This window comes from Trichosurus vulpecula, chromosome 6 (genome assembly GCF_011100635.1).
Source record: "Trichosurus vulpecula isolate mTriVul1 chromosome 6, mTriVul1.pri, whole genome shotgun sequence".
Classification (NCBI taxonomy): Eukaryota; Metazoa; Chordata; class Mammalia; order Diprotodontia; family Phalangeridae; genus Trichosurus; species Trichosurus vulpecula.
Genome location: NC_050578.1, coordinates 75,034,336 through 75,053,513, shown reverse-complemented (window position 1 = coordinate 75,053,513; position 19,178 = coordinate 75,034,336). Strand labels below are relative to the sequence as shown.

Genomic DNA, 19,178 nt, shown 5'->3' with positions numbered 1-19,178 from the left:
TTGGGGCAGAAGCAATTATTTTTTCTTGTAATAATTCTTAGATTTAATTAGACCTCCATGTTCAAGTAATAAATAGTAAAGTTTAGGAAAGGTTACTGACTAGGTTGGTAGATCAGGAGTGCTATGGGTATATAATTTTAGCAAGAGAGTTAAAAAAAATCTCTTCTGGCATCCTTGTAGACTGGATAATAGGATAGTAAGGTAGGCTCATATCTGGTTAACAGACTGGATCAACTTGGTTAGCTCTGTTTAGGGGTATTTTTTATTATTAACCTGTTTTTAACATTTTTTGTCAATGACCTAGCATAGTGACTCTCAGTATAGTCCAGGACCCTCGGGGGTCTCTGAGACCCTTTTAAGGGATCTGTGAGGTCAAAATTATTTTCAAAATGAAACTAAGAAGTTCTGATTTCTAATATGGCAAATATCAGTCAGTATAACTCATGTAAACAATTGAGGTACTCAATTTTTAAGAGAATGTGAAAGGGGTCCCTGAGACCAAAAGTTTGAGAACCACTGACTTACACGAAGATTAGATTTGGGGATGATAAAAAGTTACAGAGATGAAATATATTAAATGAGAATCTTAATTTTTAAAAAGCTTGATAGGCTAGCATCATAGGCAGAAGTTAGTAAGATAAAATTGAATAAGATGAGGACTGTACCTGTTATTAAGCTGGTACAGGCAATACAGGTAAGGAAAGGCCTTTTGCAACTTAAAGTCTTCAGAGCCTTGCCCCAGGTTACACAGCTAGTCAGAGGCGAGACTTGAACTCACATTTTCCTGGCTGCAGCGCCAGTTCTCTTTAACAATACCACACTGACTCCTAGGCATAAGATGAAATTTAATAGGAATAAGTAGTAAGTCCCATATTTGAGTTAAAAAACAAACTATAAAAGTTAAGTGAAGAAATAGGAAGTTTTGATGGCCCATGGGTCCACGATGAGCCAGCAGTTACATGGCAGACGAGAAGCTAAGGGTATGTCCGTGGGGCCACATTCATAGACATGGAGGGAAAGGGGAGGCGAGTACAATGCTGTGGTCAGAGCTCATTCTAAAGAGGGAGGGCTATCCCTGTGGGGAGGTAGGACAGAACCAACAAGTATGGGTCAGAATGACTGACAGGAAACCAGATTTTAGCCTAACATTTGGGGAAGATTCCTCCTCAGTGAGAGTTATCCCAAACCAGAATGAGCTGCCTGGGTAGGAAAGGCATTTCCTTCTCACTGGATGTATTTAGTGCCAATGCAGCTGTATTTATGACTTACTAAAGATAGGTAGAATGGTTTGCTTTGAGTGTGGGGATTAAACTATGGCTGCTTATAACTCAAATTATAAAGTTTAAATTTAAAAACAGTTTTAAAAAAGACACTTATAAATGTTTTAATAAATCCAATTTATTTACAGAATACATATTTTTCCATGCAGCCCACTGTAAATTGCACTCAGTATAAACACAAAGTGACAATATCTTTGCTACTTGTTGCTAATGGCTTGACTTTATACAGATACTTGTGTTACTAAAGCTAGTTGACTATGAAACCATAAATTACTATACAATATTCAAAATGGCTCCAAATTAAAAAAAAATTCTTTTAGTCTACAGTTTTAAAGCAGCTTCTGATCCTGACAGAGCTCAGGATCTGGAGTATTAGTGCGCTTTTAAACTTGCTTTATTGACAAGTTTGTAAAATAAACTGAACAAATGTACATTTTAAAAGGCTCAAATTTGGGTGGCAAGTTTTAAGTAGTCATTTAATGTTAACTAATGAGACTTCTAAAAATACCAGTGCAGAGTTCACACACAAGTAGTGGTCGATCAATATTGATGAAATTAAGTGTTTAGAGTTGTTTGCAACCTACATTCATTAACACCTCAACAAATAAATATACCACATTAAGATTTACAAGTAGTACAAAATTTACAAGAATAAAGGCTTTAAGTGTTGAGATGTTTCTTGTATAATTCTCCCCAAGACTAGTATAGTCCATTTAAAAAAAACTTACTCATGGCATCATATAAATATCAAACAAGTCAAATAATGTTGCAAAGACTTATTTGTCTATGTTGAGGAGACATGACAATAATCAGGTTACAGACCCAGATGAGCTCTTAAGTTACCTCTACCGTAGCATAGCACAGGTTCTTTTTCCTTTGCCCAAGAAGGCAAAATATTTGATTGTTTGAAGGCAAAAATGTTGACAATAAGCCAATAAGAGACGCTTAAGAGAAGATACGGCCAATATTATGAGGTTTCTAAAGGCATGGGGTAACTATTGTATAACTATTTTCAAAGTGGGAGTGCCACCAGAAAATGTGAAGTACTGTTCCTTTTACAAAAAAGGAAACTTTACCTATATATTGCACTTGAATATCTCAAAAGCTGGGGCAGAAAAGTTAACATTTCTATTTTCTAGATAGATAAATGAAGGCAAAATTAGCATTCTAAAAGGTCATACCAGATGTATAATTTGAATGTGTTATCATTCAACATTTCTCAGGAAAGCTAAGTAATTCTAACTCTCTTCAAATACGCTATTAACTCATGAGCTATAATTTATGTTTTAAAAGTTTGTTCAGCTTAGCAATAACAGGATTTAAATCCCATAGCCCTCTTGTTCTTAAGTCTTTATCTTATGTATGTGTTAGAACAAGAGAATTCAAAAATTTTCCTTGTCTGACAGAACACTGAGATTGCATATCTAAGTACTAAATGGAAATAATTCCAATTTTGAATTCCGAGACTCCAAATATTGGCTATTTATATGACAATATTGTAGTATAATTACAATGCTAACATTAGGGGACTTGAATATGAAGAACCATAACTAATCAAACTGGGTAATTGCATTACTGTACTCCAGTGGTTCTCAAAGTATGGTTGGAGTTCCTGAAAACCCTTTTAGGGGATCCAAGAGATCAAAACTATTTTTATAATAATACTAAGATGTTTTAATTTCTAACATAAGTATTCAGTTTTTAAGAGTGTAAAGGGGTCCTGAGACCAAGAAATTTGAGAAATCACTGCTTTTACTCCAAAGCTAATGGACGATTTCAAAATGAAGCCTTGGCAATACTCCTAGGAAGCTGGGATCTTTCATCAAGAATTCAGATCCCCAATTTCTAGAAAAAGGGTTACATGTAAGAATGCTTAGCCTGACTCCAGCTCTGGGGAATTCTGGGGCCCTTTCTTTGCATTAACGTTCAAGGTTTGGATAGACGGATGAAATTGGCTGTTGTGGCTAATCTGATAATAAGAACAGTCTCATTGCAAAATCATGTCAATTTCCAATGAGAATGACCACAGTTAATCAATGTGTGTATATATTCCAAGCTTGTCTAAAATCAAGTTTTAGAGGCTAAAATTCATAGGAGGTAACAAAACAGCTTATTATGACAAACCCTAAACCTGAAAGGGACAGTGTTCTTCTGAAAATCTATACAACACAACCATTTGATAAATCAGTATTTCCAAAGCTAAAAAAAAAGGACCTTGTTGCAAACCTAAGTCAAATCAAAATGATTATTCAAGTCTACTACTCTAGTACTTAACTTGTTAACTCAGGCTATTATTGCCTTGATCAGGCACTTAAACTTGATTTTTTAATCTTCGTTTATAAACAATAGGGGTGACTGCAAGAATAATTCTGTAATCACAGATGCCATCCTCCAGTAATGTTGAATGCTTCCTAGAGAAATAAAGCTGGTAAATAATAACCTCATTTTCAACAATATAGATTGGTTTAATACTCTTTGTTGGTGCTAAGTTGGCATATGTGAGATGAATACATACAGCAGAATTAAACAAGTTGTGAAACCCAATAACTGAGTTATTGGGCAACTATAAATCCCCCTGAGTGTATTTCTTAAAACTTCCATAAAATATTAATCATGATACACACCTTAAGATAACAAAAGAAAAACAGAACATTAGAAGTAAAGAATATACAATTTCCACCATCTAATATTGCTTGACATTTGCCTGTACCAGGTTGTCATACCTGCATTCATAAATGTGGAATATAGTCAGGACAAGGCTTGCTGTGTCTGTACTGCATGACAGTCACTGTTGACTGATGCCACCAATACAACATGACCACTGCGAGGATGTGCCATATTTGGTGGCTGGACCCGAGGTAGTTTAGCTGTCCTATAAGGATAAACAGGAGGAAAAATACACATAATTACAAATTCAAGGTGCTGATATGGATGTTACTTTTTACCTCTGGCTTTGCAAGGACAGACCACCAGGCTCAACCACTTTAATAGACCTACATACTAAGTCTCAGAGTTCTTGAAGGGAGATATATGGCTAATTTGAAAAAGGAAAATTTAACTTTTTAGTCATGGCTTCTTGTTTTAACCTATAAAAGGTAAAGGCGCTTATATTCAACAAAAGTTATCTCTTAGGAGTGCAGGGAGAATTTGTTCACATGCTCTGATAAACAGATTTTTCAAATGAGGTAGTTGTAGTACTCTCATACAGCTACATACCTGGAAAGTATCTTTCTGGAACTTTGGAAATGTAGAAGAGGAAAGCGACAAGAGCAATCATATACATCACTATCACACGAGGTGCAAATTCCTGCAAATGAAAGCACATAAGTCATGGTGACAATTCAGGTTTCAATTAGAACACTAATTCTTCCTTGAAAGCCAAAGCACTGTAGTAAGACACAGATTTTGTCTTAAGAAGCAGGATGTCAATCCTGGGACCAGCTCAGCTCCAAGAAAAAAATACCAAGGGAAAACCCAATTCCATACCAGGAAGGGAAAGAAAGTACCAGATGACTAAGGGGTTGAATCCAGAACACAGCAACTTGATCATAGAATCTCAAGTCAGAAAGAAGGGCCTCTGGAGGTCAACTGGCAAAGCCAAATGGAGGAACTGTTACAATATCCACGAAAGGTGTAGAGTTGATTGCTTCTGAGGCCTATTCCATCGTGTGACATCTCTGACAAAATGACCTTTCTTGAGACCAGCTCCCCTAAATAGCCTGTGGTTTTTAGACCCCTCATCCTAGCCATGCTCCATATTTGCTCTAATTTCTCAAAGTCCTTCTAAATCTCTAGTGCTCATGCAATATTCCAATATGGTCTAAATAATACAGAATTCAACGCAAAATTCCCTTGATCAAACAGTCTATTAATGTAGCCAAAGGATATATTCATTTAGGGAGGGGGTGTGTGGGTTTTTTAATTAATTTTTTTTGGTAATTACACCACACTACTCATTAAGTTTATTGGTCAAGTGAAAAAGATGTACATCTTTTTTTAATAACAATTTCTAAATCAAGTCTAATTTAAAGCAGCACATGGGTATTTGATTATTTCTACCCCCCCTACATAAGTACACACCAACTTTTACATTTATTTATTGCAGTTACATTTCATCTTATTAGTTTAGAACCAGTTACTCACGTACCTTCTTTTCTATATCCATTCTACATAACATTTCTTCTGAAAAACAACTGGGTGTTTAAGCAGAATTCAAGTTAAATATGAGTCAGTGAGGTGATATGGCAGCTAAAAAATCATCTTGGACAGACTCTTAAGTGAATTGTAAACAGTGTTCAGGGCTAACTAGGGAGGCGATAGGCCCACAGTACCCTGCCACAGTCAGGATACAAGACATAAAGTACATAAATTGGGTAACACTCTTTGTTGCTATAAAGTTGGCATTTGCGAGAAAAAGGTGAATATGCATAAACAAACAGCAGAATGTTCTAAGAACCTTTTATAAAGGACATCACTAAGCTGGAACGTACATGAAAGAACATGACCAGGATGGGGGAGGGCCTCAAAATCATATGCTATTGATTCAGCTGAAGGAAGATGGGATGCTTAACTTTGAAAGAGAAGATGGCCGGGGCGGGGGGGGGGGGGGGTAGGTATTTGGAGCTGTCACAGGGCAGAGAGATCTGATTTATTCTGCTTTGCTCCAGATTAGGAATCATGGGCAGAAAATGTGGAGGGGCAGACTTCATCTTGAGGTAATGAAAAAATTCCAAATAATGACAGATATTCAGAAGTGGAAGGGGGCTACTCTGGAAGACCATTCATAGGAAATAACTAAAAACAAGGTGTGTAACCAATAATAGGAAATGGCTGAATAAATTATTCTATATGAATGTAATAGGATATTACTGTACTGTAGAAAATGATAGAAGGGTGGGATTTGGAGAAAATTGGGAAGACTTGTATGAACTGACGCAAAGTGAAATGAGCTGAAATAGGAGAACAAGTTATAATTCTAACACCGTAAATGACAACTGTGAAAGACTTAAGAACTGTGATTAACAGAACGATCAATCTTAATTCCTGGAGTGCTTAACGCTTTCAGCTCTACAGCTTGTCCCCCTGCCCCTTCCCTCCCCGGACTGATTTTTATGGATTATGGTTTTCAGGATACCAAGAAGCCTAACAACAAAATGGATCTGTGACATCAATCAGGAAACTCTTTTCAACCATGCAGATCATAGACCATCCCATGTGCCTCTTGTCCACATCCTGCTCTCTCAAAAATCTGTCAATATGTTTAACCTTGTTATCCTGCCTCTCCAAAGTTTAGAGTTTATAATAAATAGCAAAAATGTCTATTTACATTTGGTTTCCTTTCTTCTGCTCACTGACTGATCATCTCTTATTCATAATTAGTCAATCCTCATCCCAACCCTGTTAGTGTGTTTTTAAATGTTTAATGAAAATAGTTATGATCAGTGAAATTCACAAAATGACACTGTTGATCTGCAGTTGTAAATGTATGGTCAGATGATGGCAGCGTCCTTCCTGGTTTTTTATCACTAGGTGAAATACTTGCGCAAAGAGATGACAGCAGGAGAACAGAATGAAAAAGGCTTTGGTCACAAACAACATACCTGTACAATAGGTGCACCAACACCTCCATTGAGCCAGACCCAGTGAATAGTAGGAATCACTCCATACCCAGACACTGAACAAAAGATAATGGAACGAAGTCTGTGCCACTGTTGAGTGAGGTAATTGGGGTGAATCTGAGCAAAGAAGACGGTGAGGATCATAGCAAGCACCATAATCAGATAGACCTGACGCCAGTACTGGAAGGGGAAGGAAAAATAAATGCATTTTTGTTAGTTAACTACAATGAAGTTGGAGCTACTGAATTATAAGTCCAAATTATTTATTCATTCAGTTCCCTTTTTTCATATTAAAAGTTGTTTCTTATTAGTGTTTGAATTCTTGGAAAGATAAACTAAAAGTATACATTTCTTACGGATGCACATAACAAGTCATGTTAGAGATGAGAAGCAGGCATATAGGTTATGGATGTCTTTCCAACTGCCCTCTTTTGTTAGTACTATGAGACCTTTCTCATTCTTGTGTACATTTCCCTTCTTTGAGACATCATGTCTTTCTTACTTAAAGCAGTAGTGTCAAACTCAAATAGAAATAAGGGCCACTAAATCGTAAATAAGGAGCCTTGTGGGCCACGTACTGACTTAGAAAACTACAAATTAACGTTATGTTTTGTTGTACTTTTAGCTTTGTTAAATATTTCTGAATTACATTTTAATCTGGTTTGACCTGCACTTAGTAGCGTTTGGCACTGTATGTGTGTATAAGGCATAGATTTCTTCTGTACATATGTGGTCAGGTCTAACCATTCTTCCTTATTTTAATTTCTTTGCAAGGATGCTTCAAATGATGGATCCTTTTAGTGAACATCCACCTTCTCTCACGGATGATTAGGCTCAGGTTTGTGGGCTATGTCATTTTGACCATCTTAAGCTGCTTTGATTTTTGGAATATGTTACTCCATTCCCTTCTCTGATTTCTGGTGGGTACAAAATAGTCTTGTGTTATTTTGTCTTCCTTAATACTTGTAAGTGTTTCTCCTGATCTCTTGCAGAATTTAATATTTTTCATTGGAACTTTAAAATTTAAGCACTGTATCTTAACAGAGTGGTTCCCTGATGGCAATCTGTGGATTCTTTCCATTGGTGCTTTGTTTTCTGTGTTTGGGAGTTCTGGGTAGTTTCCTTGTGTTGTTGTGTTCAGAATTTTTTGATCTGTCACATTCTTCTGGGAGGTCTGGGATCCTTAGTTTTCCTCTTTGCATCTTGTCTTGATATTGATGTGTTTTGCTGATACAGAGATGATGGGTTCTTTTAATAGTTTGGTTTTTAGCTTCTCTGGAGTAGTGGTGTTTCCAATCTGCTGCTCTTGTTCATGTCTTTGGTGAGACTTGCTACTATAGATTCAAGTTTTCTATTCTGCCAATTCCTTCTGCTGCGCAGGTCATCTGTTCTTGTTAAATTCTCCTCTGAAACTTCTGATTTCTCTCTTCAGCCATTCAGGAACATCCAGCTCTAATTCCATGCTATCTGGAAAGTCACAGGATGCTGTAGTGTCTTCAGATGCAGGTTTGCTCTTGGCAGCCACAAAAGAGGGAAGAGGATAAGGCAGGGAAAACAGAGAAAGCTACCTAGAGCACAAAGAGCAGAGAGACTAATAACATCCCGTAAGTGTGTGAGAGGAGGCCTTCCCTGGCAGTGTCTTATCCTCTAGCTCAAGATCTAGTCTAAGATGAAAATTATCAGAAGAGTTTGGAGGTTTTATTAAGAAACAAAGAAAAAAACCTATTGTCCATAGGTGGGCAGGAAATAATTCATCTCTTTAGAAAAATACAACAACAAAAAAGTACTGAACCCTTGTGCAACCTGGAAGAAGGTCATCAATGCTATGCCACGACTATCTTATTCACCACTTTTATCAATGATCTGGATAAAGATGCAAAAGGCATGTTTATTAAATCTGTGGATAACACTGAACTGAGAGGAATTAGATAAGAGAACAGGGATTCAAAAAGATCCCCATAGGCACTGGAATGCATGTTAGATAAATGTTACGATAAATATAAAGTTCTAGACTTAAGTTAAAAACAAATCGACTATACTACAAGTTCAGCATGGGGAAGGCATGGTTTGATATCACTTTAAGTAATATCTATCTATGTGTACACACACAAAAATTGGTCGCATTTGCTAAAGGGACACATGAAATAGACCTAAGAAAAATCCTTATTTCCAGCTCTTTACGTGAGTGTGAGAGTGTGAGTGTGAGTGTGTGTGTGTAGGACACTGAGGTTCCTTGCTTTCTAAGCTCATTATAATGCTCTAGAGTTCTCTTCTCTTTCACCAATATTCTGGTGGCAGGTACCTTATGCCAAAGACTAAATGTGCCTTTTCTTGTCTGGCTTAATAGCCCATACAGGTTTACTTTCATTTCTGGAGGAAGGATAGCTAATAAGATGCATAACTGAATAGAGATTAAAAAAAGTCTTTGCAGGTGCAGCTTTGAAGATGTGTCAAAAAGAAGAAAAGGTGTGAAGAAAGAGGAAGCTGGAGTACTAAGATAAACCTGATCTTCCTTCAATTGTGCTGAGGCCTGGCCCCATTTGGTTTCAGTTGTACCTGTGCAATTGAGAGTGATGCTTTGGTCCTCAAAGAAGTAAAAAAACAAAGAAGATAATGAGCCTCTTGTGTACTGGCAGGATTTTGGATAAGAGCTTTATCAGGCAATGATAGGGGACTGGAGAGAAGAGGAAAATTGATTTAAAGATTTTAGAGCCATCTGCATGCCTATGGAGTAACTAAATGATGCAACTCCTACTCACATGAAAATTAAGCATTAATTAATAGTGGAGACTACTTTGTATATTTCACGTATACTTTGTATTTCATTTGCTGTGTGTCTGCTATTTTTCCCCAACAGGACTGTGAGGTCCTTAAAAACAGGGCCTTTCCACTTTTGTCTTTGTAGCACCAGTGCCTGGCATGTGCCAGGATCTTCATAAATGGGTGTGAAAGTACTGAAGATACATTGCCAAACAGCGCAGACAGACCACTGATTACTACACAATAACTCAATATCTGCATCCTATGGCACACAATTTTTCCTTACTGAAAGAATAGTAAAATTGGTAAAAAGATGACTGAGATTTTAGAACTCAATTCCCACCTCAAAAATCACTTTTATAAATAAACATTCTACTTCTACATAAAACATTCTATATTCCCCACCAGTGAATTATACACTGCTCATAAATACAAGCTTTAGTCCTGGGAACTGAAACACCAATATGAAAGATTGAAAGGCCAATAAGAAATATGTTTCAGTTACTTACATTATTACAATAAAATGCATAAAATACTCCTGACACATAGCAACCCAGTATGCCAACAGAGATTCCTGCATAATCTAATGCCATCCATCGTCGACAGGTTTTTTCTGAACGATGACAAGAGAAGAGGTGATAGCCTACAGAACAAAGCATACAGACCTACGAAAAGCAAAAATAAAACAAAGCTTAGTGACATTTAAAAGACAGATTTAAAACCAAAAATAAGGCAATGATTACTGAAATCAATTCCTGAAAATTAAAAAAAATTATCCATCTAAAAATGTCATTAAGTAACATCCTGTATTATCTAAGATTTAACTAGCTATTAAGACTATGTATGGCCAAATTAAATCAAAATGGTTAAGCACATCAATATCGTAAGAACAGTACATTTATTAACTATGTTTCTCAAAAGGAATATCAAACTATTATATCTTTTATCAATTAACCAAGAGTTTAACGATAAAATCACATGCTAAATATGGTTCTTCTTGATTCCAGGATAATGATGATTTAAGGTATGTTGGTTTATCGCCTCCAACTGACAAAACAATGCATCTGATCACGTCAGTGGCTCAACAATTAGCAAAATAAAAAGGGCAGTGGGAAGAGCTGAAATCTGGGTATGGCAACCACTGGGTTCTAGCGCCAGTTCTGCTGCTGTTGGGGTGTGTGAGTTTATTTAAGCAGACCTGAGCTGTGGTTTTCTCATCTATAAAGTGAGTAGATGAGACGAGTTGATCTCTGGGGTCCCTTCCAAATCTATAGTTCTATGGCATCCATTAAATCAGAAGATGGTTGTTCTGCAGTCTGACTTCTTCACACAGGGAATATAAAAATAAATGTAAAATATACGTTATTTTTCTTGATATATTTTCCAACTTTTATCTACGAAAGATTATTATATCTCACTCTATGGAACAGGTATGTTCTTGAAAAAATCTATTAAACTTTGTAGAAATATCTGTTTCCTCATTGATTCTGATTATAAAATTGGACTTAGATTCTAAAAGGAGGAGGGAAATCTGGCATTAAGCATAATAAAAATAGTATCTTGAGATTCAACTTACAGGAAAAATAATTTTCTGATAAATCTAAAGGAAATAATGCATATTCTAAAGAAACTTTAAATATTACTTCAGAAACTATTTTTCCTTGAGATTAGTTCATAGGAAAGAGAGGTATCTGTCGTCAAAGAGGGAAGGACAGATTGTGCCTTCCCATTCTGGCCATTTTACATCCTCAAGTCCTCTCTCCTCAACCAGAACATGCTTAGCAAGACAGTAAAGCAAATGATATGATCGCTGTGGCTTCGGCTTGATTAGTTTCCTATTTTTCAATGTATAGAGAAATATAAAAGGCTATGGGGGAATCAGTGGTTTCTGTGTACACGTGTACACACACACACATTCAAATTTAGAAGAATTTAGTGAGGAGACTGGATTGGTAAGGGGCCAACAGTTTGGATTTGAGAGGAAGTAATGGTCCATTTAGACTTCCACTGACTCCATAAAACCACCACCAGCTACAAGGGGAACTAATATGGTTTACAAAGTCTGTGGACTTTCAGTTTTAAGAGGCAAGGTGGGGGAATATATATGTGATGTATTTTAATCAGAAATGAAAAAAGTATGATTTTCCTTTTTTCCTTTAGATGTTGCATCTCAGTATGTTTACTGCATTTGGCATTGCTTTTATTATCCCTAGGATTAAATTGTCTCTTCTTTTAGAAAAAAGTTCCAATCTAAGAATGAAAAAAATGAGGGCAGGAGGATCAGTTTAAAGTTCTTTAGAGATAACTTTTAAAGAATATATCCATTTCACAGAGTGAGCTGAAGAGGAAAAAAAAATTTGGATTGCAAACTGTCCACATGAAGATTATTAGTGATTATAGCAAATGTTTTAACTTGAGATTTACTACCTAGGATCATGATGATGATAATGCTTAACATTTATATACTTTTTATTATAAGGGGCAATGAGGTGGTACAGTGGATACAGTGCTGGGCCAGGCACACCTGAGTTCAAATCCAGCCTCTGACACTTACTAGCTGCGTGACACTCCTGGGCAAGTCACTTAACCCAGCTTGCCTCAGTTTCGTCATCTGTAAAATGAGCTGGAGAAGGAAATGGCAAACCCCTCCAGTATCTTTGCCAAGAAAACCACAAATGGGGTCACAAAGAGTCAGGACTGAACAACAACATTGATTATTACATGCCAGGCACTGTGCTAAGCACTTTACAAATATCTCATTTGAGCCTCACAACAATCCTGTAATATGAGTTATCAACCCCATTTTACAGTTGAGAGAGGCTAAGGCATAGTTTGGAGGCTTTGGTAATAGTCCTGACTGGAAGTAATGATGAGCGGGATTAAGGCTGTGGAAGTTAAGAATGTTGAGGGGGGAGAGATACAAGAGATGGGATGGAATAAGAGCAAGGGGGAGAAAGGAGGAGAGAAGGGGAAAGACAGGGAGAAAGAGATGGGGAGGGAAGGAAGGTATGGAGAAGAGTATCTAGATCAGGGGGTTCTTCACCATTTTTGTGTCAAGCACCCTTTAGTCAGCCTGATAAAACCTAGACCCCTCCTCAGAATAATGTTTTCAAATGTATAAAGTAAAATGCATAGGTTTACAAACTCCAGTACTTTGCCAACAAAACCATAATGGGGTCATGAAACAACTTAACAACAACATTTTAGGTATGATAGAAAATCTACAAATGGCATACAGAGATAAACAAATGTTTATTCCGTGTACTTCAGCCAAAGAATATAGTTTAACCTTCTCAACTATAATAGTAATGTTTCAATGTTACAGAATTGAAAATATGATATAACTATAGTAAAAAGTTAATTTCAGAAACCACAAGTGAAAATCAGTCTTATTACATTGTGGTCATATCTTTTGGAAAATATGGTGTTTAGAAGTGTTTAAAACTCTAAAATTAGGTTTCCAATGTTGTTTGCTTTTACAATAATTGTTATCATACCCTCAACAAATTCTTAAAATTTAGAAACATTAGTATTTCCTGAAAATTCTGTAAGATAAAAAATGAACAGTGAAGTTAGGACAAAAGGTCATTTAGAAATACTAAACAAAATGAATTTAAAATGCTATGAACATATAAATGGAATAGACTGAGAGAAAGCTAAAGCAAATACTAACCACCTGAAGTCAGATCAGAGTTTAAGCAGACGCCAGGGCGTCAGAAATAAACATAAAAAAGATGGGTAAATCAGATAAGCACAATATAATGTTGAAAAAGAGGAATAGTAGAAGCAAACCAACACAAGGCAATGAGAGGGAAAACAAATTTTTATTAACTTATTATTAACTTATATTAACTTATTAGATACTGTATCACCATCTGATAAAATAGATTACAACCATAAATTGCTGACAAACATTTATTAAATGCTGACTATGTACCAAGCACTGCACTAAATTCTGGGGTTACAACGAAAAAGCAAAAACAGTCCTTACCTCTCTTAGATATTTACAATGATATTAAATGAAGGAATCTTTGGGGATTTTTTTTTCAAGTGGAGGACGGAAATTTTTGTCTTAAGTTAACTGTCATTTCTCAATCCTGGGAACAACCTGGATCTCAAATGTCCAAAAGAACATACTAGGTTTTTGATGGTAAGATTAATACTGAGTGAAACATGAATTATTTAATTTGACCTATTTACTCCTGTGCTGTTTTAAGCAAACGGAATGGCTGAGGCAACCCAATGTCATCTGCCCAAGCAGGCCTGTCCAAAATTCCTTCACTACTCATCCTCCATTACTGCTTAGAAAATTACTTACCTGAAAGCAGAAAAGACAAATAGAGCAAATCACAAAGTCTTCTCTAGAAGCTCTTGCTGAAGGTAATACAGAAGTCATGTCATATATACCCAGTGTGAAGAAGAGGAAGAAACCCAGCAAATGACTCCAGATGTTTACTGTCTCATTGGATAAGATAAACAAACTGCAAAACAAACATATGAACAGTCATTTTGGATCCCAAGTGTCTGGCACTCTGCCAACATGCAAATGTTATGGGGAAATGTTTGACTATTTACCATCTATCCTTAAAATGTTTGCAGGTTGAGGCGAGGTATCTAACAAGTCCACTAGCATATGAAGCTACCCAGGTTAGAAGCAGCATGGCAGAGGAGAAAGAATGCTGGATTTAGAGTCAAGACCCAGGTTCAAACACCAGTTCTCTGATTTACTCTAGGTGCGACTTCAGGCAAATATCTTAGCCCTTTGGGACCTGAGTTTCTTCATCTATAAATGAATGAGTCCAGAGACAATCTCCAAGGTCCTATCCATGGTCCCATTAAATCTGACTCTCAAATTGCTGATTTCTAGATCGACTTTGCTCAATTACAAAGCAGTAGTTAAGGTGTTCAAATGCAGATATTATATTTGACTTGAGAAAAGCAACCAATGAATTTGAAAATATTTGAGAGATCTGTCCAGCCTGATAACTTTGATCATGTGACTTCACAACTAAGAAAATTAGCCTACACTTGTCTGGACAAGTTTATTGAGCTTAGATCAGGTAAGACATAATTTGATATTTCACAGAATCACAGGCATGCAGAGCTAGAAGGGTCCTTTGGATTCGTACCCCCTCCCACCACTTATTTTACAGATGAGGAAAAGAAATCCTAGAAAAGTTTAATGACTTAACCTGAATCACACAGTTAGTGGCAAAACTGGGGCTAGAACTTGGGTCTTCTAACTCAGCCTAGTCTCAGAACAGGAGCATTACAGTCAGGACAACTGGCTTCCAATCTAGGGTGTACTACATGTTCCTTGTGTGACTTTAAGCAAGTACCTCTGGGCCTGTTTTCTCATTTATAAATTAGAGGGTAAGACTAGCTACCTCTAAGATCCCTTCTACCTCTACAGCCTATCAACAAATAAATTCCCAGGCATTTCTGAGCAGCCATTATGTGATATAGCCTGAGGATACCAGTACAAAAGTGAGCCAGTCCCGGCCTTCCACTGGGGAGATACAACACCAAGTGACATCCTAACGACACTACAAAGTAGTATACTAACACCTGGGAGAGTCCAGACTAACTACCTGATGGAAGTGGCACTTGTGGGAAGCTGGGGATTTCAAGAGGCAGAGGGAGAGGACATTCCAAGTCTAGGGGAGGGACAAGCTATGCAAAGGCTAAGGGGATGGATGGAATGTCTCAGACCGGGGAGAGTCAACAATCCATTTGGTTAGGTCACAGTGTGATACTAGGAGTGATGTGTAATTAGCTGGCAAAGAGAAGCTGAAGACAGATTGTATATTTAATGCCCTAAGGAAAGAAGGGGGTGATGTGATCAAATACTGTGCTATAGGAATATCAATCTGGCAGCTGTAGAGATAACTGAATGGAATCAGGATGGTGGGAGACCAGTTAGGAGTCTGTTATAATAGTGGAGGCCAGGGGTGATAAGAACCTGATTTAGGGACTTTGTGATGTGAACAGAGAGAATGACAGGCATGTAGAGATGTGGAAGTGGGCCAGGAATTGGTAAATGACATGGGGTATGTGGGAATATGGGCCTTAAAGGGAACTAGATTTCCCAAAAGGCAGAATTGAGAAAGAGGAAGTGCACTTTAAGCATCAGATCTGCAAAGGCAAAGAGATGAACTGGAAAGGGGTAGAGAGAAAGAGAAAGGCAGCACGGGAAGGGAGGAGGGTGAGAAAGAAGGAGTGGGGAGAGGGAGAAAGGGAGAGAGGGACAGAGAAACAGACAGACGGGATAGCTGGTGGGGGCCAGAATGCTAGCAGAACTAGGGAAGTCTTAGTTACTATCTCGTTTCCACGTCACCAACCACTGGTGCTAAGCTAAGTTATGGAACGGACATGGGCTGTTTGAACTAATTTCACTCCCAGGTGGACTGATCTGGAATCATCTGTGGGCCCTTTGCAGAGGGGGCATTTGCAGAAGCAAATCGGGCCACTGAAAACTCTGAGACCCCCAGTAACTTCTTTGCTAGCACCTTTTACTCTCATTGCCTTGGGTTTTACATTCCTGTGGACTGTTCTTATTGCTTTGTGGATCACTTTTATGGTTATGTCTTTATTATTTATGTAAACAGTCCAGAAAGACAGACTGGAGCCAGATCATGAAAGACAAATGCCAACTAGAGTCTGCATTTTGTCCTAGAGGCAATAGGGAAACACTGTTGAGCAGACCCTCTGACACGCTCAGACCTGTTCTTTAGGAGTATCAATCCGGCAGCTGTGTGAAGGATGGAGTAGAGATAGGAGAGGCTAAGGCATGGTTTGGAGGCTTTGGTAATAGTCCTGACTGGAAGTAATGATGAGCGGGATTAAGGCTGTGGAAGTTAAGAGTGTTGAGGGGGGAGAGATACAAGAGATGGGATGGAATAAGAGCAAGGGGGAGAAAGGAGGAGAGAAGGGGAAAGACAGGGAGAAAGAGATGGGGAGGGAAGGAAGGTATGGAGAAGAGTGTCTAGATCAGGGGGTTCTTCACCATTTTTGTGTCAAGGACCCTTTAGTCAGCCTGATAATACCTAGACCCCTCTTCAGAATAATGTTTTCAAATGTATAAAGTAAAATGCATAGGTTTACAAATGAAACCAATCTACACCCTCTGGTACACCCACAATAAGGGGGAGGAACAAGTAGGAGACTCCTACAAAAGAGACTGAGAACACTCAGTCTGACAAGAAGTAGTGCCAAGAAAACCCAGGGTGAAAAAACTGGTGAAAGGGGTGGTCAATAGTGTTAGGTAACCTTACCCTTTACTCTTCTAAAGGTGTTCAGACATTGGATTAAATGTGAATGGCCAAGACAACACAGTCCAATGGAAAGTGTGCTTGACTGGCAATTGAGCAATCTAGAGTCTTCTAGGATGCTTTAAGGACCCTTCCAGGATCAAACCCGAGAGGCTTTGGCCAAGCTGTTTCTTTGGCTTCATCTGAAGGGACCTTCTTTAAGATTTCATCAAGGTTTATAATTATGATTCTATGAAATGGTTCTGGAAGCTGGGGCAGGCACCATCTGCTTGTTAGCTGTGAATTTCAGCTTTTAGGCTAAAGAGACTTTCAAGTAGTCTAAGTCCCGTTAAAAGTTGTTATAGCCTTGCAAGACTGTGCTTAAAAAGAGAGTGCGGCCTGACAAGCTGTGCTTTTGGCAACTTCCCTCAGTCTCTAGGAGTTACCGTTTCCTGGTCTGTAAAATGAAGGGGTCTGACTGGCAAAGTTCCTTCCAACTCGAAATCTATGATGACACATGGGACAATTCTTCCCAATTATCAGAAGAGAATGTATTAACCACACTGTTAGGTGAAAACTTTTCATTTGCAAACAAAGAAGGAAGAAGCAAGGAGATGAGCACTCAAAGGCTGTTTTTAAGAGTGAGACAACTAGATTTAGAGTGGAAAACGACAAGACAGGACAAAAAAGGGGAACTCAAACTGGAAGAACATTACTAATTTAGGATGGCTACTCACTGGGCTCTAGAAATTAGATCCCACTATCTTCGAAATCCTCACTGATAAACTAATAAGAGGAGCCAAGAGGGCCACTGATGTCTTAGACATGAGTTGTGGGACCCTAGGCAAGCCACTTAACCTATCTACAGAGTTTCCTCATCTGTAAAATGGAAATGATAGCAGCACCTGCCACCCAGGATTGCTGAGGGGCTCAAAGGAGATCATAATTATAAGGGGCTTTGCACACCTCGTTATGTAAATGCTATTTTTTATGGGCCTGCTTTTTTACTCCAGTAAACAGGCTTAAAAAAGGGGAGTATCGCCTGTGGCAAGCCCAGATTTATTTCCCGGGGGCAGGGACTGTCTGTCTGTCTTAGCATCAGCAGCGCTTAGTGCAGAGTCTGCCGCACAGACAGCGCTTAATAAAGGCTTGTCCCAGGCTACTTCATTTCTGTTTTACTCATCCCTCCGACACCTAGCAGTGCCTGGCACATCCGGGCGGGGGCGGCCCAGTTCTTTGTGAAAGGGTCTGAGAACAGGGGGTCAAGTCATCCCCTTCCCCCCCCGGGATGCAAGGAGAGGGCACAGGTCGGCTTCTCCTTCCCCCACAAAGAAAAGTGGGAGATGGTCCGGTCGGCACCCACTCCCACACCCAGTCCCCAGTGGAGGAGGGGACAGGGCCCCCACCAGAGAGGAGAGACGCGGCTTCTCCCCATGCCAAGGGGGCGGGGCCAATTCGGACCGCCCCCCCGGAGGAGGCGCTCGGACCCTGGCCTCTGGTTCTCCCTATGCCCAGGGGGCGGGGCCAGGCCGGGCTCCCTCTCAACCCCCCCCAGGGGGAGGAACTCGGACCCGGCTCTTCCCTGGGATCAGGGGGCGGAGCCAGATGGGACCGCCCCCAGCACGGGTTAGCCCCTCCCCCTCCCGGTCCCCAGAGCAGCGCCGCGGGGAGCCCCGCGCGGCGGAGGAGGGCCCGCAGAGGGGTGGGGCGCCTACCTCTTGAGGCAGAGGCGTGAGGGCAGGTAGGCCCGGTAGCCGTCCGTGATGTAGGGGTTGTCCTTGAGGGACACGGGGATCTGTTCGTAGGTGTAGAGGCGGATGCCGCGCGGCACCAGCACGGGCCAGTACTGGTAGCTGCCCAGCTCGATGTAGTGCGCGTTCTTCAGCAGCTTTGGGTGCATTGCGGCCGCCGCCTGCGCCGCCCCTCCCTCGGCCGGGGGATGGACGGGCCCGGCGCCGGCTCCGAGCGAGCGGCGGCCCGAGGCAGCGGGGGCGGCGACGCGGCGGCCGGGGACCCTCCCCGCTCCTGGGCGCGGCCGCCGACGCCTGGTCTGCGCAGCCGCGGCGGTGCTGACGTCAGCACGCCGGCCCCCATGCCCTCCCGGCGCCATCGCCGTCGCCATCGCCGCTCACGGAACTTCGGGTCGGGGAGGAGAGCGGAGCCTGTGCGCGCGCACGACACACGGGAGCGCGCCTGGGGGGCGGGGCTTGGCGCAAGCGTCCTTCCCCTCCCTCGCGCAGGGTCGAGGATCTGGGGCTCTGGGAGCTCGC

The 19,178-nt window shown here is 39.9% G+C and overlaps 1 protein-coding gene across 4 annotated transcripts in view; it reads right to left on the bottom strand.

Moving 5' to 3' along the window:
- PAQR3 (progestin and adipoQ receptor family member 3) overlaps positions 1-18,928 on the bottom strand; it is a 49,201-nt gene extending 30,273 nt beyond the window's left edge. For 2 of the 4 annotated variants that reach the window (XM_036762799.1, XM_036762798.1), the window contains exons 1-6: positions 18,624-18,916; positions 13,977-14,139; positions 10,168-10,323; positions 6,881-7,078; positions 4,497-4,587; positions 4,004-4,152 (exon numbers count right to left, since the gene is read on the bottom strand). In XM_036762799.1, the coding sequence (XP_036618694.1) occupies positions 4,010-4,152; positions 4,497-4,587; positions 6,881-7,078; positions 10,168-10,323; positions 13,977-14,139; positions 18,624-18,808 (936 nt within the window). In that variant the 5' untranslated portion in view covers positions 18,809-18,916 and the 3' untranslated portion in view covers positions 4,004-4,009. Of the gene's footprint in view, positions 1-665; positions 828-1,378; positions 4,153-4,496; positions 4,588-6,880; positions 7,079-10,167; positions 10,324-13,976; positions 14,140-18,623 lie in introns of those variants that run through there. The other 2 variants (XR_005010648.1, XM_036762797.1) reach the window with 2 other exon arrangements.
- Positions 18,929-19,178: the final 250 nt, after the last annotated feature.